The following is a 20,372-nucleotide window of genomic DNA, read 5'->3' as shown; positions in this document are numbered from 1 at the left end:
GATCAGGAGTGGAGAGGGCTAGGGCCTGGAGGCCCCACCCTGGAGGCCCCGCCCGCGATGCATCCCCGCATGCAGCCGCTGGGGGCTCGTAGGGATGAACACTTGCATGCTGTGCACCCTGCGTAATGGTGATTGCTGGGGAGTACGGGGCTGGTACCAAGTAGTAGGGGAGCAGCTTGGTTAGGAGTGCGTAATTGACCATGATTGGAGGGCACGCCGCGTTTCATGCTGCCAGCTTGCCGTCCCGTTGCTAGCTTGCAGGTGCGCTGCGCCTTTCGCCGCGCGTGTGGCGCTGCGGTGTGTGTGTCTGGTGCTATCGCAATGTGCATCGGGGAATTAGATACCAGCCTGCCAGCAAGTCAGCGATGTCCCGGTACAGTAACTCCGGTATTGTACCAGGCGCGCCATCGTCCCATGACGGCGCACATTGAATGTTGGGGTCTCGGAATACGCTGCACACTACAGGACTACCACACGGGCGTTACGCCTGCGACGCCGACGTGGCTGGCCGGCGGCGAGGTCGACATCCTACTAGGTGTGCGATGGGACAGTGGTAAGGCAGTTAGGCAGGTTGGTGAAGTCCCGTAGGGTGCAGCTGATTCCCAAACCCCAGCAGATGGCAAACAATTTGCAACGGCAGGGCAGGAGTGCGCGGCTGGTCGACATCCTGGGGCAATCACGTCAAGGTCTATGACTACGCGTGAGGGCATGTGGTTTAATACTACTCGTCACTGCTAGGCCACGGAACTAGGCTTCTTGAGCTGCTGCGCTCGCTTTCACGCGGCGCGCTAGTCCAGCCCACCGTGCCTCCCCAACCGGCACGCACGTTGCCCCGGCCCCTCCCACAGTGTCCTACATATACAAAACCATCTGCCTGCTGCCCCCCACCATCCCTGCTACCCTCCCCCCATCCTCACCATCCCTGCAGCTCCCCCGCCCAGTACACAGCTTCTCCGCCTGCATCAACCAGCTGCCCGAGCGCCTTGTGACGCGGTCGTTTGAGGCATGGAAGAGTCGTGCCGTCTACCCCAACCCCGAGCCCATTCCCATGGCCAGTGTCGGTGAGCGCACTCGCACGCACGCACACGCTCGTCAACAATGTTTTCCAGGCTTGCTGGCTGTGTCCTGTGCTGGTCGTGTGGCATCTGGCGGCTTCCTTGCATCATGTGTGTGTCAACACGTCACCGTTCCACCAGCTGTAGTCCGCACCCACACTCACATGGCCAGGCCCTCACAGCCTCCGGGGTGTAAGCACGGATTGCAAGCGCAAAAAAGAGTCAAGAGTGCCGCCGTCTGATACATCAGCATGCGTTGCTTGGAATGCCCAGACAATGTGTAAACATGCATGGCCCCTGGCGGCGGGCACTAGGGGCACCTGCTGTCAACCCGGCTGCAGGCGATGGTAATACTTAACAGCAGCAGCTGAAAGGCCTTCCCAGGGGCCTTACCCGCCGCTGACTTCCCCAACGCCCTCCCCCTCCACACCCGGCCCCTCCCCCTCCGCGAGCACCTCGGCGCCCCCGGCCTCAGCCAGTCCCTCCACCGTGGTCTGGCCGGCGTGCGCAGACTTAGCCGCCGCTTGCGGGCTCTGCCCCTGCTGCTGCGGCGGCGGCTTGTGGGAGCCCTGCCCCTCGAGCCCCGCCGCGTCCGACGTGCCGTCGCTCATGCGCCGGGACCCCTGCTGCACGGTGGGCTGCTCCGCCGCCGCCTCCAATTGCTGCCCGCGCGACGCCGCGGCAGTCCCGCCGCGGCCAGCTGCTGGCGCTGCCCCCGTAGCAGCAGCCGGCGCTTCCGCACCCGCTGCTGCCGCCGCAGCCGCTCCTTCCGCCGCCACCATCGCCTCGCCTGCCTCAGCTTCCTTCGCCGCCGCTGCTCCTCCACCGTGGCCCTGCGGTTAAAGGAGCGGGAGCGGATGCAAGTGGGATCAGGCCGACGCGCGGGTGTGAAGCAGCAAGGCCCGTGCATGGCACTCAGCACATACGGGGAGGACACAAGCAACAGGTGGAGGGGCGTTCGACGTCGTGTAGGAGGAGGCGCTCATACATACGGGAGCAAGGCCTACTGGCCCCAGGCACAGTGAGGTAGGATAGGCTGCTGCTGGCGAGACAGGCGGCTCGCCGCTGAGGTCCGGAGCAGGGCATACGCCTCTCTGGCACCATGCTAGTTTGCGAATAACTATGCCAGTAGGCCACTCTAGATCTTGGAACCACTTCAGTCTTTTGACAGCAAGGCGCCCAGGCCCCTCTGGCATCGCCCCAACCCATACGCACTCGCCACGCACTACTACAGTCCCCACACCCGCGGCGAACCCACCATTTTGATGTCTTCATCACTTTCGCCACCATCGTCCAGCAGGGCAGCAAGCTCAGCCTCATGCGCCGCAGCAAGCTCCGCCTGCCGCTTTTTGAGCTCCGCCTCGAGCTCCGCCTGCCGCTTTTTGAGCTGCGCCTCGAGCTCCGCCTTCTCCTGCGCCTGGCGAGCTTTCAGCTGCTCGCGGCGGGACACCTTAACCTCGCGGGGGCCCTGGTCGCGCTCCTGCATGCAAACGAGGCGGAGGGGGCGACGCATGGGATGACCGCAAACTAGAACCAAGGGAGACTGGGGCAACCGCGCTGCGTGCGTGCAGAAACCGAAGACCGCCGCGTTGGGGGACGTCAAACCGCCCGTGCGCATCCGCGAAAGTAGCCCATGTGTGTACCCAATAGCTCACGGCATGAGTGACTAGCTCTGCATCCTCGAATCGCCCCGAACTTCAAACCTCCTGCAATGCCTCGCTCTGCGCGCCGGGCAGAACTCACCTCCTCGCCCTGCTCAGCCTCGGTGCCAGTGCGCTCACGGTGTGAAGCCTGCTGCGGTGCGGCAAGCAGCAGAAGACGTGCAGGGTTGCTCAGTCCGAATGCGACGGCAACGCGTGCAGCGACCGAGCCTGGGACCTTGCCTCTTTAGCTTGAGCACTGTGTGCGAGGCGCTGACGTTTGTGGCGCGGGCCGGGCCCGCAGTTTAAGGCTGCAAGAACCCTAAACGCTTGTGCGTGTTTTGGTAGCGCTGCCATACTGCTACGGCAAAATGAGTTGCTGCGTATTGTGTGGGAGTATTGTGTGGGAGTTGCTGAGTATTGTGTAGGAGCGCGCGTGGACGAGCCCGCCTGCTCGCCTGGCATGACGCGACCCTTACCTGAGACCGCCCAGCGCCTCCTGCGTCCTCGCAGCGGCCGCTCCGTCCCCGTGCCGCGCCTTGCCCTCCGTCACTGCCCTCCATTCCTGAGCTAACGCCCGGTCGCACGCTTTTAAACTGTCTAGCGGCAGTGTTGCGTCCTGGAGTTATTGGTCGAAAGGGAGCTCAACTAGTTAGTCAAAGTGGGAGTGGCGTGTTAGCTTTCATATAGGCGAGAGCCTGAAGTGGCAACAACGTGAAGGCAAATCTGCCGGCGCGTTTGGGCCCGCGGGGCGCTGTCGGCGCGCACCGCCTCGTCCCATTCCGCGGTGACCTACCCCCCCCCCCGCCCTCCCGCAGACGCTCGTGTGCGCGCCGCTCCTCAACTTCACTCACACCCAACAAAGCCGCATGCATGTCCGCATGCTTCGATGCAGCTGGCGTCCACAGCTACGCTTTCGACACGACTTGAGCTGGGCGGCCGGGGCCGCTCTCTACTCAAATATATTACCGTGTCGCGGCGCAACCTGGGAGCCTCACAGTCTTGTCGATTACACCACCCGCACGCTCACGTCTCACGTACCCCTTCACCGCTTCATGCATGCCATTCCTCACACAACCCGAGTCTGGCCATTTCCCCATCAACCCAATGTCAATCACTTTCACCAGTACTACGCCCACGTCCCGCCGCCGCCGCCGCCCTTGCTGCCGCACCTGCTGCCGCCCGCTGCCGCCCGCTGCCGCCGCAGCACTTCAAAGGTCCGACTAGCTCTCTCTCTCTTTCTCTCGGCCTCCTTCCTCTCACGGGGAGCTCTGGCGCTTCAGGCGGTTGCAGTACTTGACACAGTGGCCGCAGCCGCAGGTGGGTGACCGCCCCGTCCGCCCGCGGGGCACTGGGTCCTCCCCCTACCTGCATTGGGCGCGTCCGATGTAGCCCGGTTCGGACTCCGACACGCTACCCCTCGCAGCCTCTTACCTTCGCCTTCTTTATACCTGCGTGCCTTGTCCGCCCCGCCCCTTCGCACGTCCAAGTACAAGCTGCCAGGCTCTGATAGTAGGTGTACTCTCAAGCAGGGCAGCACCCCTTCGGCAAATCCCACTCCCGCGTGACACGCAAAGCTCTAGCCAGCCGCGCCTAACGTCTTTCCTTGCGCTGTCCTCCTACTCCATCCCGGCTCCACCCGCCTTGCTTATTCCCTACAACCCTTCGCTCAGTAGCCCTCCGCGCTCTATCCGGCGCAGCCGGGCCCAGCAGTGTTCCTCACTCTTGCTCCTCAGTCTGTGAAGCCGTATCCGGTCCTCGCCAGTGCCCGCTGTGCCGCGTACTGGTACACAACCACCTGTGTGTGAGGTGTGAGGTGGTTGGAGGTGGGGTGGGGTGGGGGTTACATTCATGATTATTTGGGGGGTGGGGTGGGGTGGGGTGGGGTGGGGATGGGGATGGGGATGGGGGTGGGAGTGGAGACGAGGCCACCCCGTTGGGCCACCCCCACGGGACCGAATGGGAGTGTAGGGCACCGGGACCTTGGAGGTGGACATGCGGAACGGGTTGCAAAACGAAGCGCGGGGGGGGGGGTCACATGGGACGAGGTGGGCACGTGCACACTCCGGGTGGAGCAAGGCCGCAGCACAGCAGTACGGCACTGGGTGCCCGGCGCAATGCAGGGCAGCCACGACTCACTACTCACACGGCCAGCAGGGCAAATTAAGCCACATGAACGAGTACGTTACGCACAAGCACCTAATTGCGCTGATCCGGTTTAGGCTAGGATGCTGGGAAGTCGAGGTGAATCGCCCCGTGGCGGGGGGTCAATACCGCCCACGCAGCGGAAGGGTTTGCAGGCTATGCCGGTGCAGTGTAGAAGATGAAAGCACGTTATGCTGGAGTGCCCAATTGATGCCAACATTAGGTTGGCTTCTGGTATTACAGGTAGCGTTATGAAGAAGGTCATACTTGACACAGACGCGCAAAAGTTAGCTGCGTACTTGTACACAGCGACGACGCTACGGGCACGGACACCATTGATCGAACACACACCACACAAGCCTTGACGCCCGCGCGGCCCTCACGCACACACCATTCTCCCACACCCACACACGCGTACACACCTCTTTCCCCCCTCCCCCACCCCACACGACCCCCACCCCTCCCCAACCGGCCCCGCCCCACCTGCAGGAACTCGTCTGGCCCCATGCCCGGCCGCATGGGCAGCTTGCCGCGGCGGAACACGGCCAGGCCGCGGGGTCGGCTCACGTCCGAGTTCAGGCCGGGCTGCAGGCGTGGCAGTGGCGGTGGTGAGGGGAGGCAGGGAGGGAGGTGTCAGGGAGGAGGGGTGTGCGAGGATACTGTGAGGAGAGGACAGGAGAGGGAAGGGTTGCGGAATCGACACCCAGAGGATGCTGCTGGACTGCAAACTAAACTAGAGTAGCGGTGTGCATACACATGGCAGCACGCAGGGAATAGCCCCATCGTCAGATAGCAGAGACGCGCGCGCACACGAGGGGCACACGCGAAGCCGCTGTGTCGGTCATGCATGACACACACACACACACACACACCATACATGTGTCGTACGAGGCATCTCGTTCCACACGTACATGCACACACCCCTCGCACCCACCCACCTGTTCGTCGTACATGTCTTTGAGCTGCTGCATGATGGTGGCTGTGGGCATGATGCTCAGCTGCACAGGGGGAGAGGGAGGGAGAGGGGGGGATGTTGCAGTAAAGCACGAAAGGAGAGCGTCGACATCCCATCAGCGACATGGTCCCGTGGGAGGGCCTCCACGTGTGAAGGACCGTGCGTAGGCCGGAGGGAGCGTGCAAAGACAGACGAAAGGGAGGCGGGGGTAGCGGCCCAGCGGGGGCGCACATGCCACAGGCGGATGGACAGCACCCAAGCACCACAAGCCAAGCATCCCAACTGGTTTCGAGTGCCCCTCCACCTCCTGTCCCTACCTACGCATTGGCAAGTGGTGTTCCGCTTCCCCCCCGTCCCACCCCACCTTGCGCTATCCTCCTCCAACCCTGCCGCACCCACCCGCGGGTCGGTGCCTGCGTACTGCGGCCAGGCCGCCAGCAGGCTGATGGCGGCGGTGGCGTCTGCGCGGTCGGCGAAGGCCAGCACGCGCATGTCACGGCGGTCAGGGCTCAGCGACACGTTGACCTAGGGGGAGCGGGGGGGGGGGATAACATTCATGATTAGTTAAGGAAGTGGTAGACGGTAGGAAGTAGGACACTCAGGGCGGTAGAGGAGCGGGACGTGGTCTGCACCTGTGGGATGGAAACTTGGACCCCTCGCTTGCAGCGCCCCGTTTTCCACACGCGCCCTCGTCAACCACTCCGGGCTGCATGGACAGCCACTCCCCCCTCCCCCCGGCTGCCCCCTCCCCCCAATGCGTCCTCGTCTCTCTGGTTTCTTAGTGGAATCGGTGACACCAACCCCGGACCGCTCGGCCATATCCACCACTCTGGGCCTTGGTCTACTGGGGATTGGAGCAAATTTGCACACGCACACGCACGCACACACACACACACACACACACACACACACACACACAAACAAACGCACACACAAACACACATACACACACACACCAACAAACAAACGCACACACAAATACACACACACACGTTTTGGGTCACAACGGGCCGCTTGATGAAATGGGTATTGGTAATTAACTCCTTGTTTCGCGTTTAATAAACACACACACGCCCCCCCCAAAAGCACACACGCACGCATACCTGCAGGAAGCCTATGGAGCCGTCCGGGTAGCCGATGTTGGGCAGGTACAGAGCCTGGTAGCGGGTGGCCCACCAGGGCTTGGCGCGGGAGGCGGGGGAGGAGGAGGAGGCTGGGGGGATGAGAGGGGGAGGGGACAGAGGGGGAGGGAGCAGGGGGAAGAGGAGAGGGGAGGAATGTGAAACAGGAAGAGTCGGGGAGGATGTGTCAAGCGGGAGAGAGGGAGGGCACACACGCGTGTTTGATGTGTCGGCCTCTTCCTCTTGGGTTCCAAGCACGGGTGTGCACACGGCCACAGCAAGCACCGCGCACGCAACGCCACGAACCCACACAACCCCATACGCAGACGAACCGCACAACACCCCCTCGCTTTAGTTGGTTAGTTTAGTTTGGGCTGGTATTACAACCCCGCCCCACTCCACCCACCCCACACACATAACCGCGGCACCCACCGTCCGTGTAACCCGGCAGCAGCTCCCCCAGCGGGTCGGGGTCCTCCCCTCCGGGGTCCCCGTCGTCGCCGTCGTCGCCGATGGCGCCCCCAGTCTCAGAGAACACGCGCAGTGCCTCCTGGAGGAATGTGTGGTGGGAGTATTGGGGGCGGGCATGAGTGGGTGGATGTGTGTAAGGGTGATGCAGGGTGCCGTATGGAATGCCGCTCACATGCACGCATGCATGCACAAACACACCTCCCATTCTGCGCTCATTGGCAGCGGCCTCCCATGGCTACGGCTGGAATGTAGACACACGCGCATATACGAACACACAGGCATGCATGCGCACATTGTTTTCCTTGTGCTCACTAACACACACGCACACACGCGCGCGCGCACACACGCACACACATACACACACACGCACACACACGCACGCACGCACGCACCTTGACTCGCTCCTGCCGGGCCTCGGGGGTCTCAACAACCTGCATGGGCGGCACGTCGTGTCGCGATGACGGACCAAGTCACGTGTGTGTTTGGGGCGGATGATGTTGTGGATGGCGGGCGGAAGATGAAGCACAGCTCAACTGAGGTGCTAAGGTGGCTGTAGCACGTGGCGACACAGCGATGATGCGACACCGGGAGATTTGAGACTGAGAGGGCCTGTGATTAACCCGCTGTCAATGCAGACACTGGATAGCCGGGGTTGGGTAACACGAAACAAATAATTCCACGATTCCACGCCGAACAGATGATCAGTATGCCGTATTTCAGTCACGTGCGTGCAAAACGCGGACAGCACTAACCTTTGCGGGGCGGTTGATTGGTGCCCACTCGCCGGCTGACCACCGTCACGCCCTCCCCGTCCTCCGCGCCGCCGCCCCTGCCTCCCGACCCGCCCCCAGCCCGGCTGGCGCTACTGCCCCCACTGCTGCTGGCGCCGCTTGGCGGCGCGGCTGTAGCTGCGCGGGTCGAGGCGCCGCCGCTGCTGCTGCTGCCGCTGCTGCCGCCGGTGGCGGACGATGAAGAGGAAGCTGAAACGGCCGGGGCGGCGGCCATGAAGCTGGGCGTCTTGGCGGCGGTCTTTATCAAAGTCGCCTCAGCCTCCTGAATGCGACGATTCGTCTTCCACGCACCCCACGACCGCCGTGCGCCCTCCTTGCCATCCGCGCTGCCACTGCCACGACTGCCACTGCTACTGCCGCTGCCCCCGGCGTTGCTACTGCCTGGCTTGGCTAGAGGAGTGACGAGGTCGGCCCCTGCTGACGGTGCCGCCACTGGGGGCACGGGCTTGGCTGTAGCCGGCTGCGGCGGTGATGCTGAGGCGGCGGCTGTAGCAGGGGCGGCGGCGGCGGCCGCCGCCGCCAGCCGCCGCTGTAGGTCCGCCAGTTGCTCCTGCAGCTGCTGCATTGCGGCGGTGGCGGCGGGTGGCGGCGGCGCGTCGCGCACGTGCGCCGCCGCCACCTGTTGAACCACCGCCGCCAGCTGCCGGTGCGCGTCCCCCACCTCAGCCGCCAAGTCACCCGCGGCGCCGGGCAGTGGGGAAGTCAGCGGCGGGTAAGGCCCCTGGGAAGGCCTTTCAGCTGCTGCTGTTAGTTGCAATGGCCAGCAGCCGGTTTGACAGCAGGTGCCCCTAGTGCCCGCCGCCAGGGGCCATGCATGTTTACATTGTCTGGGCATTCCAAGCAACGCATGCTGTTGTATCAGACGGCGGCACTCTTAGCTCTTTGGTGCGCTTGCACTCCGTGCTTGCACCCCGGAGGCTGTGAGGGCCTGGCCATGTGAGTGTGGGTGCGGACTACAGCTAGCGGAATGTATGGTAGTGACGCGTTGGCACACACATGTTGCAAGCAAGCAAGGGTTGCTATGGCATAGGCCTGAAGGCGCTGCATCGCACATTGGGGCGCGTGTGGATGGGACAACTCCACGGCTGCCCTCGAGTTATTGTGACGATATGGCCGGAAGGACCGATATGTGCCCAGCCCAGCATACATGTGTTTTGGTTACGTTGAGGCCGTTTGCTGGATGGATATGCGATGGGACAGTGTTAAGGCAGGTTGGTGGAGTCCCGTATGGTTCCCAGACCCCAGCAGATGGCAAACAATTTGCGACGGCAGGGCATGCAGGAGTGCGCGGCGGCTGGTCGAACGCAGGAGTTACTGTATGGAGCGCCGAGCCAAGTGCGTGAATGTGTGATGGGACAGTGGCAAGGCAGGTTGGTAAAGTCCCTTAGGGCGCAGCTAATTCCCATACCCGACAAATGGCAAACAATTGGCTGAGGCAGGGCAAGAGTGCGCGGCTGGTCTAACGCCGGAGTTACTGTACCGACGAGTTGCTGGCTGGCTGGAAGTTTGCTGACGCGCATTCCTCACGCTCCGGGCGCCCGGCCAGGCGATAGCACCACACAGACACACCGCAACGCCACACTCGCGAGGCAGAGCCGCATCGCACCTGCAGGAAGGTGACCAGCCAAGTGCGTGAAGTCGTGTCGAGAATGTGGCTGTGCACGCCAGCTGCATCGAAGCATGCGGGCATGCATGAGCGAGGCTCGGATGTGTGTGAATGAAGTTGAGGAGCGGCGCGCACACGAGCGTCTGCGGGAGGGCGGGGGGGGGGGGAGCGGGAAGCGGGTGGCGACACGCGAATGACGTGGGTCACCGCGGAATGGGACGAGGCGGTGCCGCCGACAGCGCCCCGCAGGCCCAAACGCGCCGGCACATTCTGAAGGCCTTCACGCTCGTGCTGCGTCAGGCTCTCCCCTAAAAAACAGCTTACAAGCCACTCCCACTTTGCAGCAATAACTAATTAAGCCAATCCAGTTAAGGACGGTGCACTCTCACTTCGCAGTTAAGCTCCCCTTTCCTGCCGCTAGACAGTCACAGCGTGCAGGTGCCACCGCGGTTTTGAAGCTCACGCAATGGAGGGCAGTAAAGGACGCCAAGGCGCCGGGAGCGGCCGCGGCGAGGACGCAGGAGGCGCCGGGCGGGCTCAGGTAGGGTTCGCGTCCTTACCTGAGCCCGCCCGGCGCCTCCTGCGTCCTCGCCGCGGCTGCTCCCGGCGCCTTGGCCTCCTTTGCTGCCCTCCATTGCGTGAGCTTCAAAACCGCGGTGGCACCTGCACGCTGTGACTGTCTAGCGGCAGTGTTGCGTCGTGGATTTATTGGTCGAAAGGGAGCTTGTTAGTTTGAGTTAATGTGGCTTGTAAGCTTTCATATAGGGGAGAGCCTTATGTGGCAACAGATAGACGTGAAGGCAAATCTGCCGGCGCGTTTGGGCCCACGGGGCGCTGCGGGCGGCAGCGCCTCGTCCCATTCCGCGGTGACCTACCCCCCCCCCCCCCCGCCCTCCCGCCGACGCTCGTGTGCGCACCGCTCCTCAACTTCACTCACACCCATCCGTCCAAGCCGCATGCATGTCCGCATGCTTCGATGCAGCTGGCGTGCACAGCTACGCTCTCGACACGACTTGAGCTGGGCGGCCGGGGCCGCTCTCTACTCAAATATACCGTGTCGCGGTGCAACCTGGGAGCCTCACAGTCTTGTCGATTACACCACCCGCACGCTCACGTCTCACGTACCCCTTCACCGCTTCATGCATGCCATACCTAACACACCCCGAGTCTAGCCATTTCCCCATCAACCCAATGTCAATCACTTTCACCAGTACTACGCCCACGTCCCGCCGCCGCCGCCGCCGCCGCCGCCGCCGCCCTTGCTGCCGCCCCTGCCGCCGCCCGCTGCCGCCCGCTGCCCCCGCAGCACTTCAAAGGTCCGACTAGCTCTCTCTCTCTCTCTTGGCCTCCTTCCTCTCACGGGGAGCTCTGGCGCTTCAGGCGGTTGCAGTACTTGACACCGTGGCCGCAGCCGCAGGTGGGTGACCGCCCCGTCCGCCCGCGGGGCACTGGGTCCTCCCCCTACCTGCATTGGGCGCGTCCGATGTAGCCCGGTTCGGACTCCGACACGCTACCCCTCGCAGCCTCTTACCTTCGCCTTCTTTATACCTGCGTGCCTTGTCCGCCCCGCCCCTTCGCACGTCCAAGTACAAGCTGCCAGGCTCTGATAGTAGGTGTACTCTCAAGCAGGGCAGCACCCTTCGGCAAATCCCACTCCCGCGTGACACGCAAAGCTCTAGCCAGCCGCGCCTAACGTCTTTCCTTGCGCTCTCCTCCTACTCCATCCCGGCTCCACCCGCCTTGCTTATTCCCCACAACCCTTCGCTCAGTAGCCCTCCGCGCTCTATCCGGCGCAGCCGGGCCCAGCAGTGTTCCTCACTCTTGCTCCTCAGTCTGTGAAGCCGTATCCGGTCCTCGCCAGTGCCCGCTGTGCCGCGTACTGGTACACAACCACCTGCGTGTGAGGTGTGAGGTGGTTGGAGGTGGGGTGGGGTGGGGGTTACATCCATGATTATTTGGGGGGTGGGGTGGGATGGGGATGGGGTGGGGATGGGGTGAGGTGGGATGGGGATGGGGGTGGGAGTGGAGACGAGGCCACCCCGTGGGGCCACCCCCACGGGCCCGAATGGGATTGTAGGGAACCGGGACCCTGGAGGTGGACGTGCGGAACGGGTTGCGAAAAGGAAGCGGGGGGGGGCACATGGGACGAGGTGTGCACGTGCACACTCCGGGTGGAGCAAGGCCGCAGCACAGCAGTACGGCACTGGGTGCCCGGCGCAATGCAGGGCAGCCACGACTCACTACTCACACAGCCAGCAGGGCAAATTAAGCCACATGAACGAGCACGTTACGCACAAGCCCCTAATCGCGCTGATACGGTTCAGGCTAGGATGCCGGGAAGTCGAGGTGAATTGCCCCGTGGCGGGGGGTCAATACCGCCCACGCAGCGGAAGGGTTTGCAGGCTATGTCAGTGCAGTGTGGAAGATGAAAGCACGTTATGCTGGAGTGCCCAATTGATGCCAACATTAGGTTGGCTTCTGGTATTACAGGTAGCGTTATGAAGAAGGTCATACTTGACACAGACGCGCAAAAGTTAGCTGCGTACTTGTACACAGCGACGACGCTACGGGCACGGACACCATTGATCGAACACACACCACACAAGCCTTGACGCCCGCGCAGCCCCCACGCACACACCATTCTCCCACACCCACACACGCGTACACACCTCTTTCCCCCCTCCCCCACCCCACACGACCCCCACCCCACCCCAACCGGCCCCGCCCCACCTGCAGGAACTCGTCTGGCCCCATGCCCGGCCGCATGGGCAGCTTGCCGCGGCGGAACACGGCCAGGCCGCGGGGTCGGCTCACGTCCGAGTTCAGGCCGGGCTGCAGGCGTGGCGGTGGCGGTGGCGAGGGGAGGGAGGGAGGGAGGTGTCAGGGAGGAGGGGTGTGCGAGGATACTGTGAGAAGAGGACAGGAGAGGGAAGGGTTGCGGAATCGACACCCAGAGGATGCTGCTGGACTGCAAACTAGAGTAGCGGTGTGCATACACATGGCAGCACGCAGGGAATAGCCCCATCGCCAGATAGCAGACGCGCGCGCGTACACGAGGGGCACACGCGAAGCCGCTGTGTCGGTCATGCATGACGCACATACACACACACACACACACACACACACACACACACACACACACACACACACACACACACACACACACACACACACCATACATGTGTCGTACGAGGCATTTCGTTCCACACGTACATGCACACACCCCTCGCACCCACCCACCTGTTCGTCGTACATGTCTTTGAGCTGCTGCATGATGGTGGCTGTGGGCATGATGCTCAGCTGCACAGGGGGAGAGGGAGGGAGAGGGAGGGGGAGTGTTGTAGTAAAGCACGAAAGGAGAGCGTCGACATCCCATCAGCGACATGGTCCCGTGGGAGGGCCTCCACGTGTGAAGGACCGTGCGGAGGCCGGAGGGAGCGTGCATGCAAAGACAGAGGAAAGGGAGGCGGGGGTAGCGGGTGCACATGCCACAGGCGGATGGACAGCACCCAAGCACCACAAGCCCAGCATCCCAACTGGTTTCGAGTGCCCCTCCCCCTCCTGCCCCTACCTACGTATTGGCAGGTGGTGTTCCGCTTCCCCCCCCGTCCCACCCCACCTTGCGCTATCCTCCTCCAACCCTGCCGCACCCACCCGCGGGTCGGTGCCTGCGTACTGCGGCCAGGCCGCCAGCAGGCTGATGGCGGCGGTGGCGTCTGCGCGGTCGGCGAAGGCCAGCACGCGCATGTCACGGCGGTCAGGGCTCAGCGACACGTTGACCTAGGGGGAGCGGGGGGGGATAACATTCATGATTAGTTAAGGAAGTGGTAGACGGTAGGAAGTAGGACACTCAGGGCGGTAGAGGAGCGGGACGTGGTCTGCACCTGTGGGATGGAAACTTGGACCCCTCGCTTGCAGCGCCCCGTTTTCCACACACGCCGTCACGCCCAAGAAGCGGCGCAAGCGCGCAGGCCGAGGAGCCGGCTGGTGTCTAGGTAGCGGTCCGCGGTGGGGCTGGCAGGGCATGCGTAGCGGCATGACATGTAGTGCAGCTGTTGACAACTGTGCTACGGTTGGCTCTGCTGTGGCATCGCGACTGCTAGATATGCAGCTGGTTTGGCTATGTGCCTGTGGAAACCGACCCCGGCTATGTCCGGGCGATGAGGTTGTTCGGCCTCAGACTGTGGAGGGGCTCAGCCCCTTTTCCCGTGACCGGGGAACACTTGTCCACACACGCCGCCCTCGTCAACCACTCCGCGCTGCATGGACAGCTACTCCCCCCCTTCCCCCGGCTGCCCCCTCCCCCAATGCGTCCTCGTCTCTCTGCTGTTTTCTTAAATGAGTTGATGACACCAACCCCCGGACCGCTCGGCCATATCCACCACTCTGGGCCTTGGTCTACTGGGGATTGGAGCAAATCCGCACACGCGCACACACACGCACGCACACACACACACACACACAAAAACACACACACACACACACACACTTCGGGTCACAGCGGGCCGCTTGATATAATGGGCGGGTATTCGTAACTAACTCCTTGTTTTGCGTTTAATAAACACACACATCCCCCCCCCCCCAAAAAAAGCACACATGCACGCATACCTGCAGGAAGCCCATGGAGCCGTCCGGGTAGCCGATGTTGGGCAGGTACAGCGCCTGGTAGCGGGTGGCCCACCAGGGCTTGGCGCGGGAGGAGGGGGAGGAGGAGGAGGCTGGGGGGACGAGAGGGGGAGGCGACAGAGGGGGAGGGAGCAGGGGGAAGAGGAGAGGAGAGGAATGTGAAACAGGAAGAGTCGGGGAGGATGTGTCAAGCGGGAGAGTGGGAGGGCACACACGCGTGTTTTATGCGCCGGCCTCTTCCTCTTGAGTTCCAAGCACGGGTGTGCAAACGGCCACAGCAAGCACCGTACACACAACGCCAAGAACCCACACAACCCCATGCGCAGACGAACCACACAACACCCCCCTCGTTTTAGTTGGTTAGTTTAGTTTGGGCTGGTATTACAACCCCGCCCCACTCCACCCACCCCACACCCATAACCGCGGCACCCACCGTCCGTGTAACCCGGCAGCAGCTCCCCCAGTGGGTCGGGGTCCTCCCCTCCGGGGTCCCCGCCGTCGCCGTCGTCGCCGATGGCGCCGCCGGTCTCAGAGAACACGCGCAGTGCCTCCTGCAGGAATGTGTGGTGGGAGTGTTGGGGGCGGGCATGAGTGGGTGGATGAGTCCGGGTCATGCAGGGTGCCGTATGGAATGCCGCTCACATGCACGCATGCATGCGCAAACACACCTCCCATTTGGCGCTCATTGGCAGCGGCCACCCATGGATACGGCTGGAATGTAGACACACGCGCACATACGAAAACACAGGCATGCATGCGCACGCTGTTTTCCTTGTGCTCACAAACACAAACAAACACACAAGCACACACGCACACGCACATGCACACAGAAACACAAACAAACACACACACACACGCACGCACCTTGACTCGCTCCTGCCGGGCCTCGGGGGTCTCAACAACCTGCATGGGCGGCACGTCGTGTCGCAATGACGGACCAAGTCACGTGTGTGTTTGGGGCGGATGATGTTGTGGATGGCGGGCGGAAGATGAAGCACAGCTCAACTGAGGTGCTAAGGTGGCTGTAGCACGTGGCGACACAGCGATGCGACACCGGGAGGTTTGAGACTGAGAGGGCCTGTGATTAACCCGCTGTCAATGCAGACACTGGATAGCCGGGGTTGGGTAACACGAAACAAATAATTCCACAATTCCACGCCGAACAGATGATCAGTATGCCGTATTTTAGTCACGTGCAAAACGCGAACAGCACTAACCTTTGCGGGGCGGTTGGTGCCCACTCGCCGGCTGACCACCGTCACGCCCTCCTCGTCCTCCTCGCCGCCGCCCCTGCCTCCCGACCCGCCCCCAGCCCGGCTGGCGCTACTGCCCCCACTGCTGCTGGCGCCGCTTGGCGGCGCGGCTGTAGCTGCGCGGGTGGAGGCGCCGCCGCTGCTGCTGCTGCTGCTGCTGCCGGTGGCGGACGATGAAGAGGAAGCTGAAACGGCCGGGGCGGCGGCCATGAAGCTGGGCGTCTTGGCGGCGGTCTTTATCAGAGTCGCCTCAGCCTCCTGAATGCGACGATTCGTCTTCCACGCACCCCACGACCGCCGTGCGCCATCCTTGCCATCCGCGCTGCCACTGCCACTGCTACTGCTGCTGCTACTGCCGCTGCCCCCGGCGTTGCTACTGCCTGGCTTGGCTAGAGGAGTGACGAGGTCGGCCCCTGCTGACGGTGCCGCCACTGGGGGCACGGGCTTGGCTGTAGCCGGCTGCGGCGGTGATGCTGAGGCGGCGGCTGTAGCAGGGGCGGCGGCGGCCGCCGCCGCCGCCAGCCGCCGCTGTAGGTCCGCCAGTTGCTCCTGCAGCTGCTGCATTGCGGCGGTGGCGGCGGGTGGCGGCGGCGCGCCGCGCGCGTGCGCCGCCGCCACCTGTTGAACCACCGCCGCCAGCTGCCGCTGCGCGTCGCCCACCTCAGCCGCCAAGTCACCCACGGCGGCGCCGCCAGATGCGGCGGCGACGGCGGAGCCACTCGTGGTGGCGGTGCTACTACCGCCGCTACTGACATCGCTCTTGCTGCTGCTACTGCCGTTCCCGAAGATGCTGTAGTACTCATCCAGCACGTCCTCCTCCTGTTCGTCGCCGTCGCTGCCGCCACCTCCAGCAGCGGCGTCGGCGGCGTCACGTGCCAGCTGCCGCGACTCGGCTGCCTCCAAGGCCGCCAGGGCTTCCTCCATGGCGGCGTCTGTGGGACCCTGGGTGCATGTATGGTGGGGCGGCGAGGGGGTTGGCGGATGCGGCCATCATGCATGCAAGCGCTTGGCGCGCGTGTCAAGCACGCATGCACACACTCTGGGCCAGGACTTCTACGGCCATACGGTGGCTAATAAAGTAAACATGGAAGCAGCTAGCAACCCAGCTCCCTCCCTCCCAGCTAGCAACCCAGCTCCCTCGCTCACTCGCTGCCTTGCTCACTCACCCTTTTGCTGATGAGGTCTGCTGCAAATTCGGAGGCCCTCATCTTGGCCGGCCGGGCGGCAGTAGTCGCAGCAGCAGTAGCAGCAGCAGCTGCATCAGCTGTAGTAGCTGTAGCAGCACCCGCACTAGCACTTGGTTGTTGCGCCGGCGGCGTGCTGCTGGCCGCCGCGCCTGACGCCGCCGCCGCCACCACCGCGCCGCCGCTGAGCAGGGCCTCCAGCTCCCGGTACTCCCGGAGCGCCTCCTCCTCGGCTGTAGCTGCAGCCGGAGCGGCTGTAGCTGCAGCTGGAGCGGCTGTAGCAGCAGTGCCAGCAGCAGCTGCTGTAGATGTCACCGGTGGCGTGTACACGGGCAGCAGCTCGGCCTCAATCACTGCGTCCCGAGCCCCACGGAAGCCGCCGGCAGCTGGGACTGAGGCCGGAGAAGATGATGCAGAGGAGGAAGCGGAGGAGGAGGCGGAGGTGGGCTCACGCACTGCGGAGGCCTCCACTAGAGGCAGCGCGGGCAACGCCGCCGCCGCCGCCGCCTCTTGCGCTGCTGGCGCCGTGGCAGCTGCCGCTGCCGCTGCCCCAGCTGCCGCATCCGTTGCCGCTGCTGCCAGCGGCGGCTTCGACACTGTCTCAGGCGCTGCTGCCGCTGCTGCCGCAGCTGCTGCTGCCGGGACTGAGGCGGCGGAGGCGGCGTTCGGAGGCGGCGGCGTTGGCGGGCTGTCAAACCCTGGGAAGTCGAACCTGCCCGGCAGTTTCAGCTTCAGCCCCCGCACCCCCGTCTCCGCCTCCAGAGGTCGGGCGGCACGCAGCACATCCAGAGGGTCCTTTGCAGCGGCGGCACCGCCGCCACCGCCACCTCGGCCACTGGTGCTGGTGCCGCCGCCACTGGCGGCACGCGCCTCCCGCTCTGCCTCCTCCTCCTCCTCCTCTGATTGTTGTTGCTGCTGTTGTTGCTGCTGTTGCTGCTGTTGGCGCCGTAGCTTGCGCTGCATGAGAGACACCAGGGAGGCGGCGGCGTCGGGCGGCGCGCCCCGTACCAGCGCCGCCAGCAGTAGCTGTGGACGCAGGGGCCAGGCGGCGGCAGGCGGTGGGCGGTGGGCGGCGGCGTGAGGGGGTGCTGGGGCGTGTTGGACTATGTGGGGGTGTGCAGTGGGGGCAAGGAGGGCCGGCCCCGTGCGGGCAGGTGGTGCGGAGGCTGCGTGCCTCACCCAGCATATCCCCACGGCATATCCCCCTGCTGGCTCCCTAGCTGCCCCCCCCCCCCTTTAGCTGCCCCCCTAGCTGCCCCCTAGCTGCCCCCGCCCCTACCTCCAGCTGCTGTGCCGCCATGAGCCGCTCCTTGCCCAGCCCGTCCGCCGGCACCACCTCCAGGGGGGCGGCGCGAACAGCCTGAGGCGGGCGCCAGCGGGGGGGGGATGTGGGTGTGTGGGTGTGTGTGCACCGTACGTGCGTTAGCTCTTGACGAATGGGCGTGTGCATCTCTGTGTTGCAACGGAGGGGACGCTTCCTTTTCATAGACGGCTACACACACACACATGCCCCGCCCCTCAACGCCCCCCCTCCCCCTCACCGCCAGGTCCTCCAGGAACAGCGGCGTGGCGGACAGCACGCCCATGGAGGGCGGGCGCGGGCCGGCCGGCTGGGCGCCTGACAGGACCATACACACAGCAGGGCGGGGGACACGGCGGGGGCGGCGGCGGGGGGGACACGGGGCGTCGTTGGGGACAGATGGGTACGTGTGTAGGTGCTAGAGGTGCAGGCAAGCATGTTGGTTGCTGCTGCTGTCAGCAAGCTGCTTGCTAGTGTTGTTGAAGGCGGCTACAGGGTGTGTGTGCGAGCGCGCAGCAGTCCCGCCATGAGGCACCGGTTCGAGTGCACAAGGGATCACTCGAACCAGACTGGACTACACAGGCGGCACTCTAGGGCGCATGCTCCCCTGCTTGCCCCTGCCCCTCGCCCCAGTACACATGCAGCAACTCCCAACCCCACCACCGCCACTTCCACAGACCTCCACCTCCACATCCCTACCGACCCTTGACTTCTTGGTTTGTGTCTAGGAACTACCCCCCCATGCCCTCACCTGCACCTCAACCTCAACACGCACCCACCTCCCGCCACCAGGTCCTCCCACAGCACGTTGGCCGCATACTCGGCATCGCCCGGGTCCTCAAACACCAGCAGCGCTGGGTTCCCCGTGGGGGCTGCAGCAGCCGCCGCAGCGGCTGTAGCAGCAGTGGTCGCCGCCGGCACCACGCCCGCCACCGCCAGTACGGCATCCACGTGGCTGCGCGGGACGATGCCGTACTGCGATCCGAAGCTGATGTAGTACAGCCGTTTCAACTGCCGCCACCAACCGCCTGACCGCGCCTTCCAGCGGGCGGCCGCCGCCAGCAGCGCTGCGTCCGCCTCGGCCTCCGTCGCCTCTGCCGCCGCGTCTGCCGGGCCCAAGCCCGGTGCCGCCGAGCCGATAGCAGTTGCCAACCGCTGCTGCTGCTGCTGCTGCTGCTGCTGCTGCTGTTGAGTCCATGTGTCTGTTGTTGCTGCTGCGGCCGCTGCTGCTGCTGTAGCAGCAGCAGCGCCCGCGGCTAGGGCGGAGCCCGTGGCCGTGGTCCCAGCTCCCGTCCCCGGCGCCATGAGCGGCAGCGGCAGCTGTGCCGGCTGTGCCGCCGCTCCCTTCCCAGACTGCTGCGCTGTTTGACCGCCGCCGGCTTGGCCCTTCTTTCCCTCCCCCTGCTGCTTCTCCTTCTTATTCTTTTGACCCTCTAGCCATAATGCGTAGAAATACCAAGCTGTGCCGATGACCGCTGCGGCCGTGCCCAGGGCACCCAGGGCGCGGTTCTGAGCGCTGCTGCCGGTCGCAGGGTGCGGTGGCGACAGCGGCGGAGACACCGCCTGAGGCTCCAGCCGACTGGCGCTGGCGCCGGCAGCTGCAGCATCACCAGCACCAGCACCAGAGAGTGGCGAGATGGAAATGGCTGTGCTGGCTACGTCCTCTGATAGCGGGTCTGCTGATAAGTCGTTCTGAGCGCCCCTGCTGTAGGCCGCGTGGGCGGGGGCCATGCCAAACCGTGCCACATTGCCCTTGCCTAGCCGTTGCAGCGGCGGCGTCGGCGCCGCGGTTGCAGCCACGTCCGCTGGGGAGGCGCTGTCCGCCGCAGTCGGCGAGGTCGAGGAGGATGCCGCTGGTCGCCAGGGCGCCTGTTGTTTACCACGGGGCTCAAGTCCAGGGTGTGCACTTGCAGCCAGGTGCAGTCTTGCACCCAATTTGCTCAGGTAATGCTACTCTTAACGAACCCATATCAGTCCTGACACATTACGATCATTTACGGCGCCTTCTGAAGCCCCTTCTGCAACACCTGTCTCGTCGATTCTCACCCGTATTGCGCCCTTTTGAGTTAGGAGACCCTGAAGCAGTGCTCTATGATGCACATGAGACTCCCGGACCGGTAACCTGGTCAGCGAAGAGCCCCAGCGAACACCGAGCGGCGGCGGTGGTCGCATACTCGAGGTACTTTGTGCTGGTTTAGCTAAATGACGCGAAATGAAACATTATC

At 64.1% G+C, this 20,372-nt stretch overlaps 3 protein-coding genes across 5 annotated transcripts; all 3 read right to left on the bottom strand.

Annotated features, from left to right (window-relative positions):
• Nucleotides 1-743: 743 nt before the first annotated feature.
• Nucleotides 744-3,375, bottom strand: CHLRE_16g686510v5 (uncharacterized protein). 3 transcript variants are annotated; one of them, XM_043071577.1, is made up of 5 exons: nucleotides 3,175-3,375; nucleotides 2,939-3,074; nucleotides 2,799-2,849; nucleotides 2,314-2,535; nucleotides 744-1,888 (listed from the first exon to the last, which is right to left on the bottom strand). In XM_043071577.1, the coding sequence occupies exons 2-5, from the start codon at nucleotides 3,050-3,052 to the stop codon at nucleotides 1,445-1,447; spliced, it is 831 nt and encodes a 276-aa protein (XP_042916291.1). In that variant the 5' UTR covers nucleotides 3,053-3,074; nucleotides 3,175-3,375; the 3' UTR covers nucleotides 744-1,444. The 3 variants fall into 3 exon arrangements, with proteins under 3 accessions (XP_042916291.1, XP_042916290.1, XP_042916292.1); XM_043071578.1 differs by having other exon boundaries at nucleotides 2,799-2,846; XM_043071579.1 differs by lacking the exon at nucleotides 2,939-3,074.
• Nucleotides 3,376-3,692: 317 nt separating this feature from the next.
• Nucleotides 3,693-10,515, bottom strand: CHLRE_16g686398v5 (uncharacterized protein). The gene is made up of 9 exons (XM_043071573.1): nucleotides 10,345-10,515; nucleotides 8,168-8,818; nucleotides 7,780-7,818; nucleotides 7,349-7,466; nucleotides 6,899-7,008; nucleotides 6,195-6,320; nucleotides 5,779-5,838; nucleotides 5,324-5,425; nucleotides 3,693-4,493 (listed from the first exon to the last, which is right to left on the bottom strand). The coding sequence occupies exons 1-9, from the start codon at nucleotides 10,417-10,419 to the stop codon at nucleotides 4,428-4,430; spliced, it is 1,347 nt and encodes a 448-aa protein (XP_042916289.1). The 5' UTR covers nucleotides 10,420-10,515; the 3' UTR covers nucleotides 3,693-4,427.
• A 168-nt stretch (nucleotides 10,516-10,683) lies between these two features.
• Nucleotides 10,684-20,345, bottom strand: CHLRE_16g686286v5 (uncharacterized protein). The gene is made up of 13 exons (XM_043071570.1): nucleotides 20,194-20,345; nucleotides 18,927-20,016; nucleotides 18,389-18,465; nucleotides 18,127-18,207; nucleotides 16,830-17,873; nucleotides 15,628-16,605; nucleotides 15,275-15,313; nucleotides 14,844-14,961; nucleotides 14,393-14,502; nucleotides 13,439-13,564; nucleotides 13,025-13,084; nucleotides 12,515-12,616; nucleotides 10,684-11,678 (listed from the first exon to the last, which is right to left on the bottom strand). Exons 1-13 carry the CDS (start codon nucleotides 20,317-20,319, stop codon nucleotides 11,613-11,615), a joined length of 4,017 nt encoding a protein of 1,338 aa, XP_042916288.1. The 5' UTR covers nucleotides 20,320-20,345; the 3' UTR covers nucleotides 10,684-11,612.
• Nucleotides 20,346-20,372: the final 27 nt, after the last annotated feature.

Source organism: Chlamydomonas reinhardtii, chromosome 16, assembly GCF_000002595.2.
Source record: "Chlamydomonas reinhardtii strain CC-503 cw92 mt+ chromosome 16, whole genome shotgun sequence".
Taxonomy (NCBI): Eukaryota; Viridiplantae; Chlorophyta; class Chlorophyceae; order Chlamydomonadales; family Chlamydomonadaceae; genus Chlamydomonas; species Chlamydomonas reinhardtii.
Note: the sequence above shows the minus strand (reverse complement) of the source record. Positions and strands in the feature narration are given on the sequence as shown.

What these genes read in the sequence shown, in the direction of transcription:
- CHLRE_16g686510v5 (XM_043071577.1), bottom strand. Translation starts at nt 3,052, where the DNA reads ATGGCAGCGCTACCAAAACACGCACAAGCGTTTAGGGTTCTTGCAGCC. An exon ending in ACAGTGCTCAAGCTAAAGAG is followed by an intron (nt 2,850 to 2,938) that starts GCAAGGTCCCAG and finishes GCCGCACCGCAG; the next exon opens with CAGGCTTCACACCGTGAGCG. An exon ending in GTGATGAAGACATCAAAATG is followed by an intron (nt 1,889 to 2,313) that starts GTGGGTTCGCCG and finishes CTTTAACCGCAG; the next exon opens with GGCCACGGTGGAGGAGCAGC.
- CHLRE_16g686398v5 (XM_043071573.1), bottom strand. Translation starts at nt 10,419, where the DNA reads ATGGAGGGCAGCAAAGGAGGCCAAGGCGCCGGGAGCAGCCGCGGCGAG. An exon ending in TGACGGTGGTCAGCCGGCGA is followed by an intron (nt 7,819 to 8,167) that starts GTGGGCACCAAT and finishes CCGCCCATGCAG; the next exon opens with GTTGTTGAGACCCCCGAGGC. An exon ending in GCTGCCGGGTTACACGGACG is followed by an intron (nt 7,009 to 7,348) that starts GTGGGTGCCGCG and finishes TCATCCCCCCAG; the next exon opens with CCTCCTCCTCCTCCCCCGCC.
- CHLRE_16g686286v5 (XM_043071570.1), bottom strand. Translation starts at nt 20,319, where the DNA reads ATGCGACCACCGCCGCCGCTCGGTGTTCGCTGGGGCTCTTCGCTGACC. An exon ending in TGGCGGCACAGCAGCTGGAG is followed by an intron (nt 17,874 to 18,126) that starts GTAGGGGCGGGG and finishes CTGCGTCCACAG; the next exon opens with CTACTGCTGGCGGCGCTGGT. An exon ending in GCACCAACCGCCCCGCAAAG is followed by an intron (nt 15,314 to 15,627) that starts GTTAGTGCTGTT and finishes CCGCCCATGCAG; the next exon opens with GTTGTTGAGACCCCCGAGGC.